Source organism: Scyliorhinus canicula, chromosome 21 (assembly GCF_902713615.1).
Source record: "Scyliorhinus canicula chromosome 21, sScyCan1.1, whole genome shotgun sequence".
Lineage (NCBI taxonomy): Eukaryota > Metazoa > Chordata > Chondrichthyes > Carcharhiniformes > Scyliorhinidae > Scyliorhinus > Scyliorhinus canicula.
In genome coordinates, this window is record NC_052166.1 from 37,467,749 (window position 1) to 37,487,402 (window position 19,654).

Consider the following 19,654-nt stretch of genomic DNA (forward strand, 5'->3'; position numbering starts at 1 on the left):
GGGGCCAGTGGAGGAGGCATGTAGGGGAGGTAAGAGCATCGGTATGGACCCCAATCTGCGGCAACCACCGATTTGCCCCGGGGAACATGGACTGGGGGTATCGACTGTGGAGGGGGGCGGGGATTGTGAGGATGGGGGATCTGTTTCTGGAAGGGAGCTTTCCGAGCATGTGGACGCTAAAGGAGAAGTTTGGGCTGGCGAGAGGGAACGACTTTAGACACTTGCAGCTGAGGGATTTTGTATGCAGCCTGGTGCCGGCCTTCCCATGTCTCCCACCGAAGGGAAGGCAGGACAGGGTAGTTTCTAGGGGAGAAGTGGGAAAGGGTAGAGTTTCAGACATCTACAAGGAGCTAATGAGAGCTGAGGATACGCAGACCGAGGACTGAAGCTCAAGTGGGAGGAGGAACTCGGGGGGGAGGGGGGGGGGGGGGGGGGGGGGAGAGAGAGCAGGAGGCCGGCATTTGGGCAGAAGCCCTGAGCAGAGTAAACACGACCGCAACATGCGCCAGGCTCAGCCTGATCCAGTTTAAGGTCGTGTACCGGGCCCACATGACGGTGGCCCGTATGAGCTGATTCTTCGGGCTGGTGGACAAGTGTGCTAGATGCGCCGGCTAACCATGTGCACATGTTCTGGTCGTGCCCTAAACTCAGGGGCTATTGGCATTCGCAGCAAGGGTAGAGTAGAGTAGGGGGATATTGAGGCAGGTCCGTGCGTGAACAGAGCCGTGGTTTGCATTATGTTTAATTTGTAATTTGTCTCTTGACATTTTTTTTTGTACTGTACAATGTCACTTTTTCTATATGCCTAAAATACCTCAATAAAATTGTTTGTTAAAGAAAAAAAATAGATCTTCGTGGCATGTCAGGTGAACACATAGAGATCACTTGCCATTATTCAGGTCACCATAAACGACTTACTTCAGTCATCTATCTCGACCGACTCTGGTGACACAATATGTCCATCTCAGCTGCTTTTTTCAGACCAACAAACAAGCACGTTGGGCGTTTGGAATTGAAACTTTCAGCGCTGGATTCTTCCTCCCCGCCCACTGCGGGACGTGTACAACTTAAAGGTCCATTGACCTCGGGTGGGAATTCCCGCAGGAGAATCCCACCCATGGTCACTATGTAGGTATGGGATGCCATTAATGAAACTGTGTTGATCATAGATCTGGGGCCCAATTCTACCCCCCCACGCCGGGTGGGAGAATCGCGGGGGCACCGGGCGAGTCCTGCCACACCGCCCCGGCACTCGCAAGTGATTCTCCCACCCCCCACAAACCGGCGCGGCAAGATTTACGGGTGGCCGCTCGGAGAATCGCCGCTCGCTGTTTGTAGCGGGTGAGCGGCGATTCTCCGGCTCAGATGGGCCGAGCGGCCTGCTCAATACAACGGGTTCACGCCGGCACCGACCACACCTGGTCGCTGCCGGCGTGAACAGCGTGGAAACGCTGCGGGGGCAGCCTGTGGTGGGGGGGGGGGGGGGGGGAAATCGAGCGGCAGGGGGGCGCTCAAAAGGGATCTGGCCCGCGATCGGTCCCCACCGATCGGCGGGCTTGCCTCTCTGAAGGATGCACTCCTTTCATCCGACGCCCCGCAAGATCACGCTGACATTTCTTGCGGGGCGCCAGCGGGGAGGACGGCAACTGTGCAAGCGTGGGTTGGCGCCGGCCAAACTGCGCATGCGCGGGTGACGTCATTTACGCGACGCCAATGCCCGGTGCGCGTAAATGACGCGGCGCCGCTCCTAGCCCCCCTAGGGGTGGGAGAATAGGGGGTGAGGAGCCTCCGACGCCGGAGTATAACACTCCGGTTTTCACTCCGGCGTCGGCACTTAGTCTCCCGTTGGGAGAATCCCGCCCCTGGTATCAGTAACACGTCTGTACTTCACATGGATGAGGGAGGATGGAGGGGTCCACAGCATTCGTTTTGAATCACAATCAATCAAAGCAGATTCCAGGTTAAAATTTGTACTTTCCGGAAGTTGAGATTGCCTTTTTGATTTGCATCATTCGTTCTTGATCAATGATCGCGTCAACATTCAACATTGCGCTAAGTTAAGTGAAATGCTTCATAACTTCAAATGAATCCCCCGATGGGGATGAAGTTTGGAAGATAGAGTGGAACATCAGTTCCATGTTGGCATGACTGACTTAATGATTGGGCTGCTGGAACCTTCCGTTCACAGTGCCAACTTATAATAATAATAACAACAATAATTTAAAAACTTATAAAGGAAGCTCAAATACGTTGGCTAGCATAAAGAGGGCCACTGTTTAACATATTGGGGTGACAATGCATGTGAAACAAGGGCATTGAAAGGGCCTTTCAGTGAGGTAGCCCACAACCAGCTTACCTGTGCTTGATTGCCACACAACATGTCCCATGTGCCGTATTGATCTTTTGACTGACGATACAATCGGACAGCATCTGTGAAGGCTGGAGTCTCTACTTTGCAATCTTCAGGCAATCCTGGAGTAGAAACAAAAATCAATGAAACATTATATTGAACAACTATCCAAAATTAACAGTATCCATTGTTACAACTAATGGAAGACATCATGCAGAATAATGATGCATAATATGAAGATCGACTGTACAGATGATCGAGTTGACAATGGGGGAAACACAGAACTTTATGCTACAGCAGGTTGCCATATGTTGCTGGTCTTTCACGAGTGCACTCAAAATTAATCCCACTGGTTTTCACATCATCTCCATATGTTACTCAGCTTCAACTATTTCGCAAATTATTCTTTAAAAGATGAAATGCTGTTGTGCCTCATTCACCCATTGGCAAAGTATTCCCTGTTCCAATGATCCTCACAAATAGTGAGCAGCGGTTATACAAAATGTGATAATTTTCAATTGAATACTGCTCAGTCTTGACTCAACTGAAGCAAATGGTCTTCCTCATAAATTTTAAAAATTTATATGGCTATAATTACTGGCACTAACACATTTTTAAAAATAAATTTAGAGTAAATTAATTTTTTCCAATTAAGGGGCAATTTAGTGTGGCCAATCCACCTATCCTCCACATCTTTGGGTTGTGGGGGCGAAACCCATGCAAACGGGGAGAATGTGCAAACTCCACACAGATAGTGACTCAGAGCTGGGGTCAAACCTGGGAACCATGAGGCAGCAATGCCAGCCACTGCGCCACCGTGCTGCCCTCGCACTAACACATTTAGCTAGGTACACTACTATTTCTAGATTCATCCTCCCAAAAACTATGTTACACTTGTTTACATTAAGTTATGTTTGCCATCTAACTGCTACTTGGAAAATGTCCATGCCTTTCCAAATAATCATCTAGCCTTCTTCATGCTTGCCTTTGTCTTGTGTGCACGCTTGGGGGAGGAGAGGAAGGTTGCTTGAGAACTGAAGCGGTTAAGCACAACTGCCTTTTTTAAGGCTATAACATGTTTCAGAGGAATGGCAGTGAAAGTCTATTCTTTCTGCTCATTGTACGAATCCCAAATCAAAGATACCTTAACCTAGATTGTTTTACAGCACAACGGATCAATTAATTTGCCACAACGTACCATCTTAGAACAGCTGATGAGGGAAACATAAGTTATGATGGGTGCAGTAGATGCTGATCTTCCGAGGATTGGGTTAAAGTGCATTAGAATAGAAGATTGAAACCTCACTTCAAATAGAACCACTGGATGCGGCATTGGCTGGCAAATGTAGCCAGTTGGCATATGGAGCCAAATGTTTTATTTCTCAACAACATCCTCCACTCCAAGGAGGAACACTCATACACATTCATTCTCCTGCCAAAAACAAAAATCAATTAAAAGGCCTTCTGAAGCATGCTAACAAATGTGGTTTAACAGCGAGGGAGTGATAAAGGGGTGCACCGTGACAAGTAAAGTGGATCCAATTATAACAAAGGTTTTCTGTATTTATCAAGCACATGTTGACATCAAACATCAAAAACACTTTTGGACTTGTAGCAAATTTTAGAGAGAAGATTTTCACAAAGGGTCACAGCTGGTACACATAAAAGAAAGTGATCATTTAGAATTTTGTGACCAAAACCAATTAAAGAAAGGGGGGGGGGGGGGGGGGGGGCAGTACTGTCAAACTCTGAAGAATTTCGCCTGAAGGTGATTAATTGATAAATCTTTATTGAAACTCATGCTTACGATCACGAGTACCAAACATGAATTTCAGTAACTTTTAACTGTAGCCTATTAGAAAGCCTTGTTTTAAATGTGCATTTGTATCACACTGTTATTAATAAATATCCATTTGTAACAAAACACCTTATCCTGCAAGTCACCACAAGAAATGCCAAGAGAGATCAGCTAATGAGGTTAAACAGGTCTTGAATAATCTTGAGTGTTTGAACTCCTGCTGTATGGCTGCCAAATATAGCCAATCGAGAAACATCGAATGACTCACTGGTCTTATTCCTGCAGATGACAGAGTTTGAGTAAGCAGAGAAAACAACTGAGGAAAGAATAGGTACTAACACGTGCACTTACTCATTTGCTAAGTTGAAGGGTTGTTCTAATAGCGTTTGAATATAGATCCCTCAACTCACTTCCAAGTCTGGAGCTGAATTAAGTCCGCAAAGTGAGAGTTTCAGCTTTGTGATAGAACTCTCAATGAGGCCAGAAGGTTCTGCAATTAAAGCTTCCCTCCAGAGACTTGAGCACATAATCTAGGCTGACATTCTTGCCAAGTACTGAACATGGAGGCTGAGGAAGCGGTCATATGTTGCTTGTTCAGCACAGTGGTTAGCACTGCTGCTGCAAAGCGTCAGAGACCCAGGTTTGATTCCGACTTCGGGTGACTGTGTGGAATTAAACACATTCTCCTTGTGTCTGCGTGGGTTTCCTCCGGGTGCTCCAGTTTCCTCCCACAGTCCAAAAATGTGCTGGTTAGGGTGGATTGGCCATGCGGAATTGCCCCTTAGGGTGGGGTTGCAGGAATAGGACGGCGAATTGGATCTTTCAAAGGGTCTCCTCTTGCAGGGTAGGGATTCTATGATTGGTCAGAGGCACCGTTTTTCAGATGAATCATTAAACTAAGCCACACTGGCTCCTCGATGGGCATGGAAAGACCCCCGTGGTATGACTGTTAAGGGCAGCAGAGTTCTGCTCAGTACCCTGCGTCATTTATCCTTCAAGTAAGACGTAGATTAACATTGCGGCTATCACCTTGCTATTTGAGAGACTTTTAAAAAATATATTTCATGCGATGTAGGCATCGTTGGCAAGACCAGTGTTTGTTGCACACCCCGAATTGCACTGGTTAACTGAATTTAAAATCCATCAGCTGGCATGGTGTGATTTTAATCCATGCCCCCAGAGCACTACTCTCTGGATTACTTGTCCAATGGCATTACCACTAACCACCGCTTCCCCTTGCTGTATACAATTTTGGCTGCTATACTTCAAAAGTACTCTATTGGCCGTAAAGGGCTGCCAAAGGCTGTGAAAGGTGTTATATGAATGGAAGGCATTCTTTCTTCCTTCATGTGGAGAAAACAATCCTGTGCCAGTGATGTTCACTTAGGACTGCGCATTAAATCTGTGACTGCCTGGATTTCGGAGGCATTTTGAAAAACGTTCCATAAAAAGGATTAGCTTGCCCACTGATCATTTCCAAATATTAATCGAAGGGGTAAAAGCTACCAGCGAAATTTAACTTTAAATTATTTCTATTAGGGCAAGTTTCTTGCAACAAAGTTACTCAAGCTGTTGTGCTAGTTCTCGGAACTTGTATGATAGATGTTTGATTTTATATAACTTCCGTTAGGATAACAAAGGTAGTTTTAATACAATATTTGTATTGGTAAACAAAAGGTATTGTTTTAAGTGGGTTTAATTTAACGTTACCGTGTCTGGAAGGATAAAACCTATAGTTAGAGTCATGCTGGACAAAGATGTTTGTATGTGTGGGGTTGGTTTCAATTTCAACTATGATTCGGTTGTGCTTAGAGGGGGCTAAAGCGTGAAGGGTAAAGAGAAGCAAGTTGTTGCTTAGCAACAGGAGGCCACTTTCCCAGGGAAGGGCTTTCCTCTGTTCTTAGTTTTAACTGGAAGCCAGAGCAGTTGGAGGCAGGACACTGGGGAGTGAATAGTTCTCACCTCTGCCAGGAGAAGCTGGACAGGACAAGAGCTGCAAAGATGCAAGCTTCCTAAGGAACAAGATATAATCTAGATAACCAAAGAATTGGGACAGAAAGAGGATTTAAGATTACAGGAGTTAAGTGAACAGAGGCCAGTGTATTATTCAGAAGAATTCAAGGAAGAGTAAACAAAAGGTTGAGTTAAAGGGATAATTGCAGGAACCAGATTTAAAGTGATCCTATTTTACTACAGTCTGGGAATAGACAGATAACGCAATTACAATTTGTACAGCAGTGAAGACAAAGAAATCCTAAAGAGGTTGGTGTAAATCCTGGACTGGATGCTCTTAAAAGTGGAGTGGAAGCTCTGCTTAAAAGATTCATTTGCAAAACCTGGACTGAATTTTAGAAAGCAAATCGCTAAAGAAAAGCATTATTGTGAGAGAAGATTTCAACGCCCGTTTTTGGGAGTGGAGTCTGGAAATTCATGTGACAATCCTCTGGGTGGATTCAGAAGAGAAATCCACAGACACTGGGCGCGATTCTCCGCTCCCCACGCCTGGTGGGAGAATCGTGGGAGGGGCGGGCGACTCAAGACACGCCCCCGATGCCCCGCGCGATTCTCCCACCCCCCCGCTCGGAAGAATCGCTGCTCGTCGTTTTTCATGCCGACCAGCGATTCTCCGGCCCGGATGGGTCGAGCGGCCTGCTGTTCGCGACCGGTTCACGATGGCGGCAACGGCACCTGGTCGCTGCCATCGTGAACATGGGCGGCAAATGCTTGTTTGAAGCTTGTGGGGGCGGAGAGGGGAGTGAGCACCACGGCCGAGCTCGGGCGGGGGCAGGCCCGCGATCGGTGCCCACCGATCGTCGGGCCGGCGTCTCAAAGCGACGCAATCTTTCCTCTCCGCCGCCTCGCAAGATCAAGCCGCCACGTCTTGCGGGTCAGCGGAGGTGAAGACGGCAACTGCGCATGCGCGGGTTTGAGCCATCAGCCGTCGTGACGTCAGCCGCGCATGCGCAGGTTGGAGCCGGCCAACCTGCGCATGCGCGGCTGACGTCACTTAGGCGCAGCCGTCGCGTCATTCTCGGCACGCCGCCTTGACGCAAGCGTCAAGGCCTGGCGGCCGAGAGTTACGGAGCGCTGCTCCTAGCCCCCCGGGTGGGGGTGAATAACGTGAGAGGAGCGGCCTCCGAGGCCGTTGTGAAACTTGGCCGAGTTCACGGCGGCCTTCCCGATTTATCGCGGGAGTGGAGAATTCCGCCCACTAACTTTGGTTCAGAGCAGACAGTGTGCATGTGACCACAGTCATTTTGTGTGCTTAAAAGGGGATTGTGTTAATGAGACAATTGCAATTTAGGGTGTATTTAGTAATCCATGTTAATCCTAAAACCTGTGTGCAATTGTTCAGGTAAAAATGGAGTAAATGACAATTATGTTATAATCCAATTTTTGCACGGTCAATAAATGTTTTTCTTTGCTATTAAAACTAACGTGCAGTCCTGTGACTCTGTGCCTCCATGGTTTATTAACAACAAGTCAAAGTTAAAGTTACTCTTTTGAGCCAGGGTTCCATTCTGGGATTGGCCTGTGTGATTATATCAACTCTTATATCAACGCTTGCTTGAAAAAATATGCAGCAAACTTTTAACTACTTCAGTTCTTGGTTGCAATCAGTATATCAGGTTTCTGTGTGATTCCAACATCACTACCTCCAAGCAGAGAACTTATTGGTCAAGCCACTGGATTCTTTTCATAGAATCCCTACAGTGCAGAAAGAGGACATTCAGCCCATCATGTCTATACTGACCCACGGAAGCAGCACCCCACCTACCCCCATGACCCCATTGGACATTAAGGGGCAAATTTTGGCATGGCCAATCTATCTAAACTACACATCTTTGGAATGTGGGAGGAAACCGGAGCACTCGGGAGGAAACCCACGCAGACACGGGGAGGAAGTGCACACTCCACACATATAGTCACCCAGGGTCGGAATCGAACACGGGTTCCTGGTGCTGTCAGGCAGCAGTGCTAACTACTGTGCCACCGTGCTACCCCATTCTCTTTTTGCTTAAAAAAAACATGTCTTGCAAATTAGATTGGTTTCTGTTATTTCTATGTAATGTTAATTGTCATTTTTTTTTAAAGGTAGCATGGTTGCGCAGTGGTTAGCACTGCTGCCACACAGCGCTGAGGTCCCAGGTTCGATCCCAGTTCTAGGTCACTGTCCGTTTGGAGTTTTCACATTCTCCCGTATCTGCGTGGGCTTCACCCCCAGAACCCAAACATGTGCAGGGTAGGTGGATTCGCAATGCTAAATTGCCCCTTAATTGGAAAAAAAGAAATGGGTACTCTAAATTTATTTTTTTAAATTTGTAATAAAAATGTTTACTTTTACAGCATTAACCCGAGCAATGTTGCTCGCGGAGCTGCTTTTTGCTGCCTATTAGAGAGGAGAAGAATGTGCAGCGAACATCCTATTCAACATCATAATACAGGGTCACTGACAATCATGTTAATAACATGTATATGACTCATATCATCGTGCAGCTCAGTCGAAACAAATGAAATTAATGGAAATAAAATTTTAATAATCCGTTGCCAAAGATTTTGTTATAACAGAACGGGTTACCCTCACCAAGTACTTCGCTCATTGGGCCAATACACAGACTTTACCATGTTAATCATTTCAGATTCTGGTGCTAGCCTTTCAGTTGACTAGAACCAAAGAGAAAATGCTGGAAAATCTCAGCAGGTCTGGCAGCATCTGTAGGGAGAGAAAAGAACTAACATTGAGTCCAGATGAGTCTTTGTCAAAGTTGGCTAGCCTCAATTTGTCGCTTGGTGTCCATGAAAAAATACCAATCATTAACTATTCATGTCTGTTAACAGAAGAAAGACTATTTCATTTTGTGCCTCTTTACAGGATCAATCTAACTTTAAATTCCAAGTAATCCAAAAGATACAAAGCAAGTGTCACATCTTTCCCGTCATTTTTCCTCCATTAGCATAAACAAAAATGCATCACCAGCTCAGTCAAATCTTTAATGAACGTCCAAATATTAAAAGATTGAGCTACTTGGGTTTTCACAGCATGATTCACACAATGTCTGATCAGCTTGCCTTCAAGCCTCTTAATCAATTTCAAAAGCAGCGAGTCTCTGCTCATGCTACACAACAGAGAAACATTAGCATCTCTATGAAACATGCTTGGAGCGCTGTTAATATCCTCTTGCCCTTCCAGACTTCCTTCAACTTTCAAGATAGCTTGAGTGAATTTCCTTACTTCCTATCTGGCCTTTGGATCAACTCTCTCCATCTGCTGATGGTACATCTGCTGATGGTAAATGGTTCAAATAAAATGACACACTGGTTTGAATCATATGGCCTTTCCCACCATTATCTTATGGCCTATCTTTACTTCTTTTCTTTTTAAGGAGCAATTTAGTATGGTCAATCCACCCACCCTGCACACCTCTGGGTTGCGGGAGTGAGACCCACGCAGACACAAGGAGAATGTGTAGTCTCCACACGGACAGTGACCCGGGGCTGGGATCGAACCCGGGTCCTTGGCATCGTGAGGCAGCAGGGCTAAACACTTATCTGAACATCTGGTGCAAGCAGCAGTAGTTTGATTTTCACAAAGATGTCACCACTAGACTGGTAATAAATTTTATCATAGTATTCTGCGAGCGCGTCCCCTGTAACTAGTGATGAGGAAACTTACGGCGTCATCTTAACTATTAGCACTTGTCATGTTCAAGTAGATCTAACGTAGTTGTGCACCAGCTTTGTAAAAGTTTCCAAAGTTCTCACAAGTAGCTAATTGAAAATGCCCAAACTGGTTCTGTGGAGTACTAATGTTTTTTTTATATTGACTAAGCCTTTTACCCTGAAAGTGCTCAATGATGCAAGTCTCCATAGATGCCAACAGACATCAATACATTGTCCAATTACTATTCTTCGGAGTTTGAAGATAGAATGAAGGGCAGGAGGTGGTGAGAAGCCCATGCAAAGCAAAGGAGCCAGATCCTGTCCTCAGCCAATCGTCCACACAGTGACTGTTTTCATCAAGAATAGCCAGCCAGCCAGCAACTGGAAAACAGCCAACTTTCATTGCCCACACAGAAGCAAACTAGAGGCTATTCTATTGCTGCCTGCACTGAGACCAGTAGGGATGGGAGACCGGATCAACAGTACATTATGTGCTCCCCTTTAACTCACTTAATTTTAATGATGAACACTTCAAATCTTCTCCACAGGTCACGTCCTCCTGGAATAAATAGTGATTTTTTTTCCCCCTGTGTTTGAGATTTATCAGTTGTTATCACAAATATTACATTCTATTATCCTTGCGGGAGGGAAATCTGCCTTACCCGCCCTACATGTGATAATAATCTTTACTAGTGTCACAAGTAGGCTTACATTAACACAGCAATTAAGTTATTGTCAAAAGCCACTGGTCACCACATTCCGGCACCTGTTCGGGTACACTGGGGGAGAATTCAGAGCGTCCAATTCTCCTGACAAGCATGTCTTGCGGGACTCGAGGGAGGAAACCGGAGCGTCTGGAGGAAACCCACGCAGGCAAGGGGAGAATGTGCAAACTCGACACCGACAGTGACCCAGGGCCAGGATCAGACTTGGGTCCTTGGTGTCACGAGGCAGCAGTGCTAACCACTGCGCCACCATGCCACCCTTTTGTTGTAACGTTTGAGACAGTATCTGAAAGGGATCCCAGGATCTTTCCCCAAGGGGGTTCCTCCCTCTCCATTTGTAAATTCCCACCTTCTCCAGAAAAGTGTAAAGCTCATAAGTTATATTTGACATTCCCTACTGGTAAAAATTGCATCTGACTGAATGCAGCTGTAGCTTTATAAGTGCAGTGCCTCCATGAACTGCACATGTCCAAAGTGGGGGTCCCCAACCAAAATGTTGAGTGTCAGGTTCGTAGGCGGGGTTTCTGGAATCAGGGCTCTAGCACCATTTTTTAGTAAGTTGAAGATCCTTGCGACAATTCAAGGCCCTGTTCATACAAAACATAGATTTCCCCTAGAAAGCACCATGCTGGAAATGGTTCCCTTATACCAAAGGTGCCATTCAAAATCAATTAAAATCAGTGGGAAGCTGTTCATGAAATAAACAGAGTGCAATTCATTCCCCTTTTATAACAAATCCCAAACCATCAACTCCACAATTACTTCTTTGCGTAAAGACCTCCTCAGTTTCCAGGCTCCAAATCTGATGATCTTTTCTGCCATCAAATAATGATTCCAATATCAGATACACCTTCTCTAGCTACTCCCTAATTTCCAGAACATGGCTGTCGTCATTGTATCTCATTTACTTATTAAATTACATGTATTACCCCCTGTTCTGTACCAGGCTCAATATCATGTCCAACTTCTGTCACTTGTATCACGCTGTTGTACAGGATTCCACACACCCATCCTTCATGATGATTACATATGTATCTTCTAATAGACTATTTTGAATTTACAGCTCAAGGTGCAAGGAGGACCAAACAACCAATAATGAAATGATCTAATGACCATCTCCTCCTGTTGCCTTCCTACCGGCTCACACCTCAAATTTCCTCATTTTAATTCCAACCTTCCTTCCTGCCTTTGGCGTCTCAAACTGCTCCAGCTAAGCTTCATGCAAACTGAAGAATGATTTTACCATCTTTCTTGGCAGGACACAGCTTTCTGACCCGAACGTTTACTACACAAACTTCAGTCGTCTCCAAATTACTGCCGACTTTTTCCAAACACATCATCTCATATTCTCGATTATTCTGGAAGAAGTTTGTACTCATCCACGTCCTTTCTCTGTCTAAGATAGTCATTGTTTCACCTCAAAACTTTATCAAAATAAAATTGATAAGATTATTCAACATGAACACTGATCATCCTTTTCCAACACCCATCCCATCATTTATGAATGACCTTGTTCAGGCAAAGGGATGAAATATACACAAAAAGAGGCCAAGTCAGAGGGAGATAAATCTAAACAAAGTCGGATTAGGACTGATTGATATGACAGAGGTAGATCATGACAACAGTGCTCAGCAAGTATTGCACAAATAATCATACTAACATTATGGAAAAGGCAAACAACTCCCTTCTAACCCATTGCTGCTTAGCTGAAGGGCTGTGTTTACTGATTGATTTGATTTCTTGTCACATGTACCGAAGTACATGTACAGTGAAAAGTATTTTTCTGCGGCCGTGGGAACATTCACAGTACATACATAGTAGCCAAAAAGAATAATCAACAGAGTACATTGACAAATGGTATATCGACAAACAGTGATTGGTTACAGTGCGAAACAAGGGACCCAAAAAAAGCAAATACATGAGCAAGAGCAGCATAAGACATCGTGAGTAGTGTTCTTACAGGGAAAAGATCAGTCTGAGGGGTCATTGAGTCTTGTAGATGTGGGGAGCTGTGGGGAAGAAGCTGCTCCTATGAAATGATGTGCAGGTCTCCAGACTTCGTCTGCCTGATGGAAGGGTCTGGAAGAAGACAATGCCTGGGTGGGAGGGATCTCTGATAATGCTGTCTGCCTTCCTGAGGCAGTGGGAGGTGTATACAGTGGGAGGTATATGTCAGACCACCCATTGATTGAAGTCTACACATCGCAGCAAGCATCACTGGATACAGATGGGGAATGGTGGGAGAGGTACCTAGCCCAACTCAGATCCGATCATTCTCTGTCCAGCCCACCCTGAAAATCAAATTAAAAGTTGCTCAGCAGCTACCTTTGAAGGTATGCATGCAGGAGCTCCACTCCTCCTCCTGAGGAATGGACAGGAATCCTGATAATCATGAGAAATGAAAAAATGTTAGCATATAAATAGGAAAGAATTCATCATGCAGAAGGATTACTAAGCCAATAGTTACAAACCATTCGCCACAACTATCAAATCATAGGAAATGGAACATATGGAAGGAGTTATATTCAATGCATTCACACAATAAAAGTACGGATTAAACGACAACTCATGGTTGGTCACTCCCTGGAAACACTTCAATGCAAACCCAGAAAGACAGCATCTGGGATGATTCATGTCCTGTACAGTCAGACTTCTCTGAAGGACAACGGATGCTGAGGAAATACCATTGCAACTTTGCCAGCATGGAAATATAGGCAGAGTCTGAGCGCTGAAGAAAATAAGAGCACCCCATCCCCTTTGGGAATCTTTGGGCTGTTTGCCGGGGGTGGGGGGGGGGGGGACTCTCAGAGACATGGGGTGAATGTGCAAACTCCACACGAGCAGGACCCGGGGCCGAGATCGAACCCGGGTCCTCAGAGCCGTGAGGCAGCAGTGCTAACCACTGCGCAAACGTGTCTCCTCTGCCAATAAGCCATCTTGCTCCGTTCCCAAACTGACCATAGATATTCAAAAAAGGATACAGCAGAACGACACAATGCCCATGCCACAACACGTCGAAATTCTGTTTCTTCTCCATTTCGACTTAAATGCTCATCAATTCACGTCTATTTAAGGTAGATCCTCAGAAAGGGTACAGCAGAAATTCCCGCTGTCAACAACAACTTGCTTTTATTTAGTGCCTTAATATTATGAAACATACCAAGGCACTGCACTTAAACATGATAAAACAAAGTGTGACACAGTCACAAGGGAAAATTAGATCAGACGACCAAAATCAGTAAGTTTAAAAGAGTGTCTGAGAGGAGGAAGTTGAAATTGAGAGACAGACATGTTGGGAGAGAATTTTTAGAATTCATGGGATGTGGGCGTCGCTGGGACAGCACTTATTGCCCAATCCCAATTGCCCTTGAACGGAGTGTTTGCTAGGCCTTTTCAGAGGGGCAGTTAAGAGTTAACCACAATGTCCATCTGTTTAGCACAGGGTTAAATTGCTGGCTTTGAAAGACCAAGGCAGGCCAGCAGCACGGTTCAATTCCCGTACCAGCCTCCCCGAACAGGCGCCGGAATGTGGCGACTAGGTGCTTTTCACAGTAAACTTCATTTGAAGCCTCCTTGTGACCATAAGCGATTTTCATTTGGGGCTGGTTTAGCTCACTCAGCTAAATGGCTGGCTTTTAAAGCAGACCAAGCAGGCTAACAGCACGGTTCGACTCCCATACCAGTCTCCCCGGACAGGTGCCGGAATGTGGTGACTAGGGGCTTTTCACAGTAACTTCATTGAAGCCTACTCGTGACAATAAGCGATTTTCATTTTTTCATTTCAATGCTGTGGGTCTGGAGTGAAGTACAGACCAGGCCAGGTAAGAAAGGCAGATTTCAGTCCCCAAATGATACCAGTGAACCAGATAAGCTTTAATGGCAATTGACAATGTTTCTGTCAGCATTAGACATTTAATTTAAAAAGAAATTTATTCAATTTGCACCATCTGCTCTGGTGGGTTTTGAACCTGGGTCCCTGGAGCATTACTCTGGGTCACGTGTCCTGGGTCACAATACCACCAGGCTATCACTTCCCCAGAGCTTGGGGCCCAGACGACTGAAGGCAGTCACCGATGGTGGAGCATTCATTCTTTGGGAAGTCACGAGAGTGAAAGAGTGTTAGTGGAGTGCGGATATCTAATTAATAAATAATAATAATCATTTATTGTCACGAGTAGGCTTCAAATGAAGTTACTGAGAAAAGCCCCTAGTCGCCACATTCCGGCACGTGTTCGGGGAGGCCGGTAGGGGAATTGAACCCGCGCTGCTGCCTTGTTCTGCATTACAAGCCAGCTGTTTAGCCCACTGTGCTAAACCAGCCCTGGATAGCTTGGAAGAATGTGGAGCTGGGGGAGATTGCAGAGAGTGGGAGGAGCAAGACCACGGAAGGATTTGAAAAAGAAAAAAGGCGAGAATATTAAAGTCAAGGCATCACTAGACAGGAGAGCCAGCGTGCGTCAGTGAGCACAGGGGCGATAGGCAAACATGACTTTCTGTGGGGTACGACACAAAAAGAGCTATAGAAAATGAAAATCGCTTATTGTCACGAGGAGGCTTCAATGAAGTTACTGTGAAAAGCCCCTAGTCGCCACATTCCGGCGCCTGTCCGGGGAGGCTGGTACGGGAATCGAACCGTGCTGCTGGCCTGCTTTAAAAGCCAGCGATTTAGCCCAGAGAGTGCCAACAAGCATAATAAACTGAGCAGTCACGTTCTTTGAGCCAAATTCTGTGATTTTAAATATACCAGAATGATCAATTTAAATTCCATTTCAATGTTCATCGTACATGCCAGTTCCTTGTGGAGTAGTGAGCTTATTAAAAAAAAAGGCTTTCCTTCCAATTAAAATCTCCACCTATAAAGTACAAGAACATAATTCATTTACCAAAACAAATCTAATCCAAAAGGAAATTAATTTTTTTTTTTTTTTAAACACAGTTCAATAAACCCTGACAGAACACAAACTATGCAGCTATTTGTGTCCAGAGCCCGGACACTGTCAAACAGCTGAAATGAGCAGAATCCAAGAAATATGAACCTCTTGACATTCCTTAAAAAAAATCTCTGCAGTCGTAAACTTGGTCAGAAGACATGATCGGGAAAGTGCAATTGTTGAGCTCAGCCATTAACATTTTCTTCCTATGGTGCTGGGGAAATCATTGCAAAACGGACCGCAGGAGTTTGAACCACACTGCCCAAAGAGAACAGTGATTACAGTGAGCTGATCTGCAGGGAGTGGAGAGTCATGTCCAATGATTAACTGCTAATGGGGAAGATAAGCTCAAACAACTGCTTTCAGTATTGATAAAAAAATCTAAAATTGCATTTTCCTTCCGAGTCCCAGAAACTCCTGTCGAAAGTGCAGATTTTGCTGGGGTGAGATTAGATGATATGCCCAGAGGCCCACTGGAATCTATTACCCAACAGGTCATTCACGCTATGGAGGCTATTACAGGTTTTGGTTCTTTGGTACTGTTTTCTCAGCTGACAGCCACAATTGGAGGTCATGCCTAAAGTCAAATCTGCTCTCTGTCGCTGCAAAACACATGATTCAAGGAGATTGCAAAACGCAAGGACAGCACGGTGGCACAGTGGTTAGCACTACTGCCTCACAGCTCCAGGGACCCAGGTTCAATTCCACCCTCGGGTGACTGCGTGTATTTCCTCTGATTTCCTCCCAAAATCTCAAGATGTGCAGGTTAGGTGGATTAGCCATGCTAAATTGCTCCTTCGTAATCAAAAGGTTACATTAGGGTGACTGGGGAAAAGCTACAAATGGACTTTTGACCTGCTCTCCACGAGGAAAGCGGTGCACCAACACTGCCAGGCACAGGGGTCCCTATACAAATACGGAGACAAAGCCAGCCGCCTGCTGGCGCACTAGCTGAGAAAACAGGCAGCCACTAGGGAGATCGCGCAACTGAGAGACAGCAAAGGCATATTAGAAAGACCCAGACAAGGTGAACAAAACCTTTGAGGCCTTTTACTGGGGACTGTACACGTCGGAGCCCACAGCAGGGGCTCAGGGATGAAACAGTTCCTCGCTGGACTGGGCATGCCAGTCGCGAGGGAGGACAAGAAACTGGGCCTGAAAGCACCACTAGAACCTGTATTAGCTCCATGCAGGCGGAGAAGGCGCCAGGACCAGACGGGTTCCCGGCGGACTTCTACAAAACATTTGCGACAGCACTGGCCCCGCACCTGCGGGAGATGTTCACAGACTTGCTGGCGAGGGGCACACTGCCACCTACGCTAGCATAAATCTCAATCGCATTAATACCCAAGCAAGACAAAGACCAAACAGAGTGCGGTTCGTTCAGACCCATCTCACGACTAAACGTAGATGCCAAACTATTGGCCAAGGTCCCAGCAAAAAGACGAGAGAACTGCGCAGCAGAGGTGGTCGCAGAGGATCAAACGATCTTCGTCAAAGGCAGACAGCTAACATCGAACATCAGGCGGCTGCTGAACGTGATCACCTGGGGAGAGAACACCTGAGGTAACCGTCTCCCTGGACGCAAAAAAGGCCTTCAACAGGGACGATTGGAAGTACCTCAGAGGTACTGGAGCAGTTCGGACTTGGAGGAGGATTTACCTCCTTGGTGAAACTCCTGTACAGCGCTCCCATGGCGAGAGATCAGACCAACACCACCAACTCCCAGTATTTCCAGCTGCACATGGGCACCAGGCAAGGATGCCCGTTATCCCCGCTGCTGTTCACCCTAACGATCGAACCACTAGTGATCGCACTCAGAACAGCAAGGAATTGGAGGGGGATCCAAAGAGGAGGCAGAGAGCACAGGGTCTCAGTCTATGCGGATGACCTGCTCCTCTACATCTGGGACATGGAAGGTGTCATGGCACTCCTGAAAATGAGTTAGGTGCCTTCTTGGGCTGCAAACTCAACAAGAGCAGAAGCGAGATCTTCCCAGTGAACCCGCAAGAGGGAGGGAGAGCACTGGTGGGACTGTCGCTAAACAGGCCTGACACAAATTCTGCTACCTGGGGATCCAAATCGATCATGACTGGACGGGGGCCCACAAATGGAACCTGGCAGTCTGACAACGGAAGTTAAAAAGGACCTGCAAATATGGAACACACTCCCACTCTCCCTCGTGGGCAGAGTCCAGACGACCAAAATGAACGTACTGTCCAGGTACCTGCTTAGATCCATCTTGATCTATAACCCCAAGGCCTTTTTTTCACTTACTGGACAAATTAATCACGGCGTTGGATGTGGCAGAATGCTAGGATCACAATGAAGGTCCTACAGAAAACAAAATCCAGGGGAGGGCTAGCCCTCCCAAACCTACAATTCTACCACTGGGCAGCGACAGCAAAAGAGTGATGGGATGGATAAAGGAGCCAGAAGCCGAGTGGGTGTGCATGGAGGAGGCCTCCTGCAAGGGGACCTTTCTCCAGGCCCCCACCATGGCGGACTACCACTCCCACCCCCACCAAAGTAGATCTCTGGCAATCCAGTAGTGGTAGCCACCTCCAGACCTGGAACCAGCAATTCAGCCTAAATGAAATGTCCGGCAAAGCCCCCATCTTCAATAACCACAGGTTCACGCCAGCACTCACTGATGCCACCTTCAAAAGGTGGAGACAGGATGGGGGTTTGGGAGGGGGGGGGGGGGGGGGCATTGACAGTTAGGGACCTATATGTTGCCAGCAAGAGTCACAACACTGGGCGGACTGAGTGAGGTTCCAGCTAGCTGAAGGCAATGAACTCAGATACCTCCGGCTTAAAAATTTCCTACAAAAGGAGACAAGGACATACCCGTGACCACCACGACAGATGTTATTAGAGGAGCTACTGAACGCAGAAATTCTAGGCAGAGGGAACTGTAGTGACATGTATGAACGATGCTGGAGAAGGCCAACACAGAACAGGACACGACAAGGAGGAAATGAGTGGAAGGCATGGGGTTTGAAATAGGGTGGCGATTCTGGAGCGAAACACTGCACAGGGTCAACTCCACCTCCACATGCACGAGACTCAGCCTAACGCAGCTAAAGGTGGTTCATAGAGCCCACTTGACCAAAACCGGAATGAGCAGGTTCTTCCCGGTGGTGGAGGACAGATGTGAACGGTGCCAAGGAGGTCCCGCCAACCATACCCACGTTCTGGTCTTGCCCCAGACTTGCTGGGTACCGGATAGCCGCCTTTGAGACAATGCCCAAAGTGGTGAGGGCGAGGGTGAAGCCGTGCCCAGAAATGGCGGTCTTCGGGGTATCAGACCACCCAGATCTCTTCATGGGGAAGACTTGCCTTTGCCTCCCTGATCGCCCGCTGTAAAATCATGCTCGGCTGGCAGCCAGCAGCACCGCCTAAAGCTGCAGACTTGCTGTCCGACCCATCGGAATTTCTTCAAATTCGCCATGGGTCGGAAGGTGGCTTCCTCAAAACATGGGAGCCATTCACCCAACTGTTCCGGGACCTGTTTGCGGCCAGCAAACAAACAAATAAATAAACAAGTAAGTAGCCGAGAGCCAGGGAAAAGCAGCCAAGACCTGACTGAGGAGAGGAGACTGAGGGAAGACCTGGGGGGTGGGAAGGGGGAGGTAGCAGAGAAGAAGGGGGTGGGAGGGGAGGAAGGGAAGGAAGAGGAGGGAATACAAACTGGGGGGAGGGGGGGGGGGGGGGGGGGAGGAAGAGCGCAGGGAAAGATCACGACCACAACAAGCACAGCAAGTTGAAAGCGAGAAAGAAAATGCTGCAGAATGAACAAACAATGTCCGATGTAGACGCAACTGTACAGAGATAAAGAACCGAACAGGAAATGTAAATAACATCAGGGGCACCACTCAGGTGCTCCATCCACCCTGTTTCATTCATCATTAAAAAAAAATGAGAGGATGGGGAGTGGGGGGTGAGAAGACCCCTCTCCTGTTGTATGTTTTTTACTTCCTTTATTTTTCATTTCTTGTTTTTTTACGTGTATATTTGTAATTATACCACGTACAAAACCCAGTAAAAAGATTTTAAAAAAAGATAGGGTGAGTGGGTTATGGGGATAGGGTGGAGTGGTGGGCTCAAGTAAGGTGCTCTTTTCAATGGCCGGTGCAGACTGGATGGGTTGAATGGCCTCCTTCTGCATTACAGGGTTTCTATCTAC

At 46.6% G+C, this 19,654-nt stretch overlaps 1 protein-coding gene across 1 annotated transcript in view; it reads right to left on the minus strand.

The window, feature by feature from the left end:
• niban2a (niban apoptosis regulator 2a) overlaps positions 1-19,654 on the minus strand; it is a 228,218-nt gene that overhangs the window by 42,066 nt on the left and 166,498 nt on the right. The window contains exon 6 of the mRNA XM_038781793.1: positions 2,282-2,472. Within this exon, the coding sequence (XP_038637721.1) occupies positions 2,282-2,472 (191 nt within the window). The remainder of the gene's footprint in view (positions 1-2,281; positions 2,473-19,654) is intronic.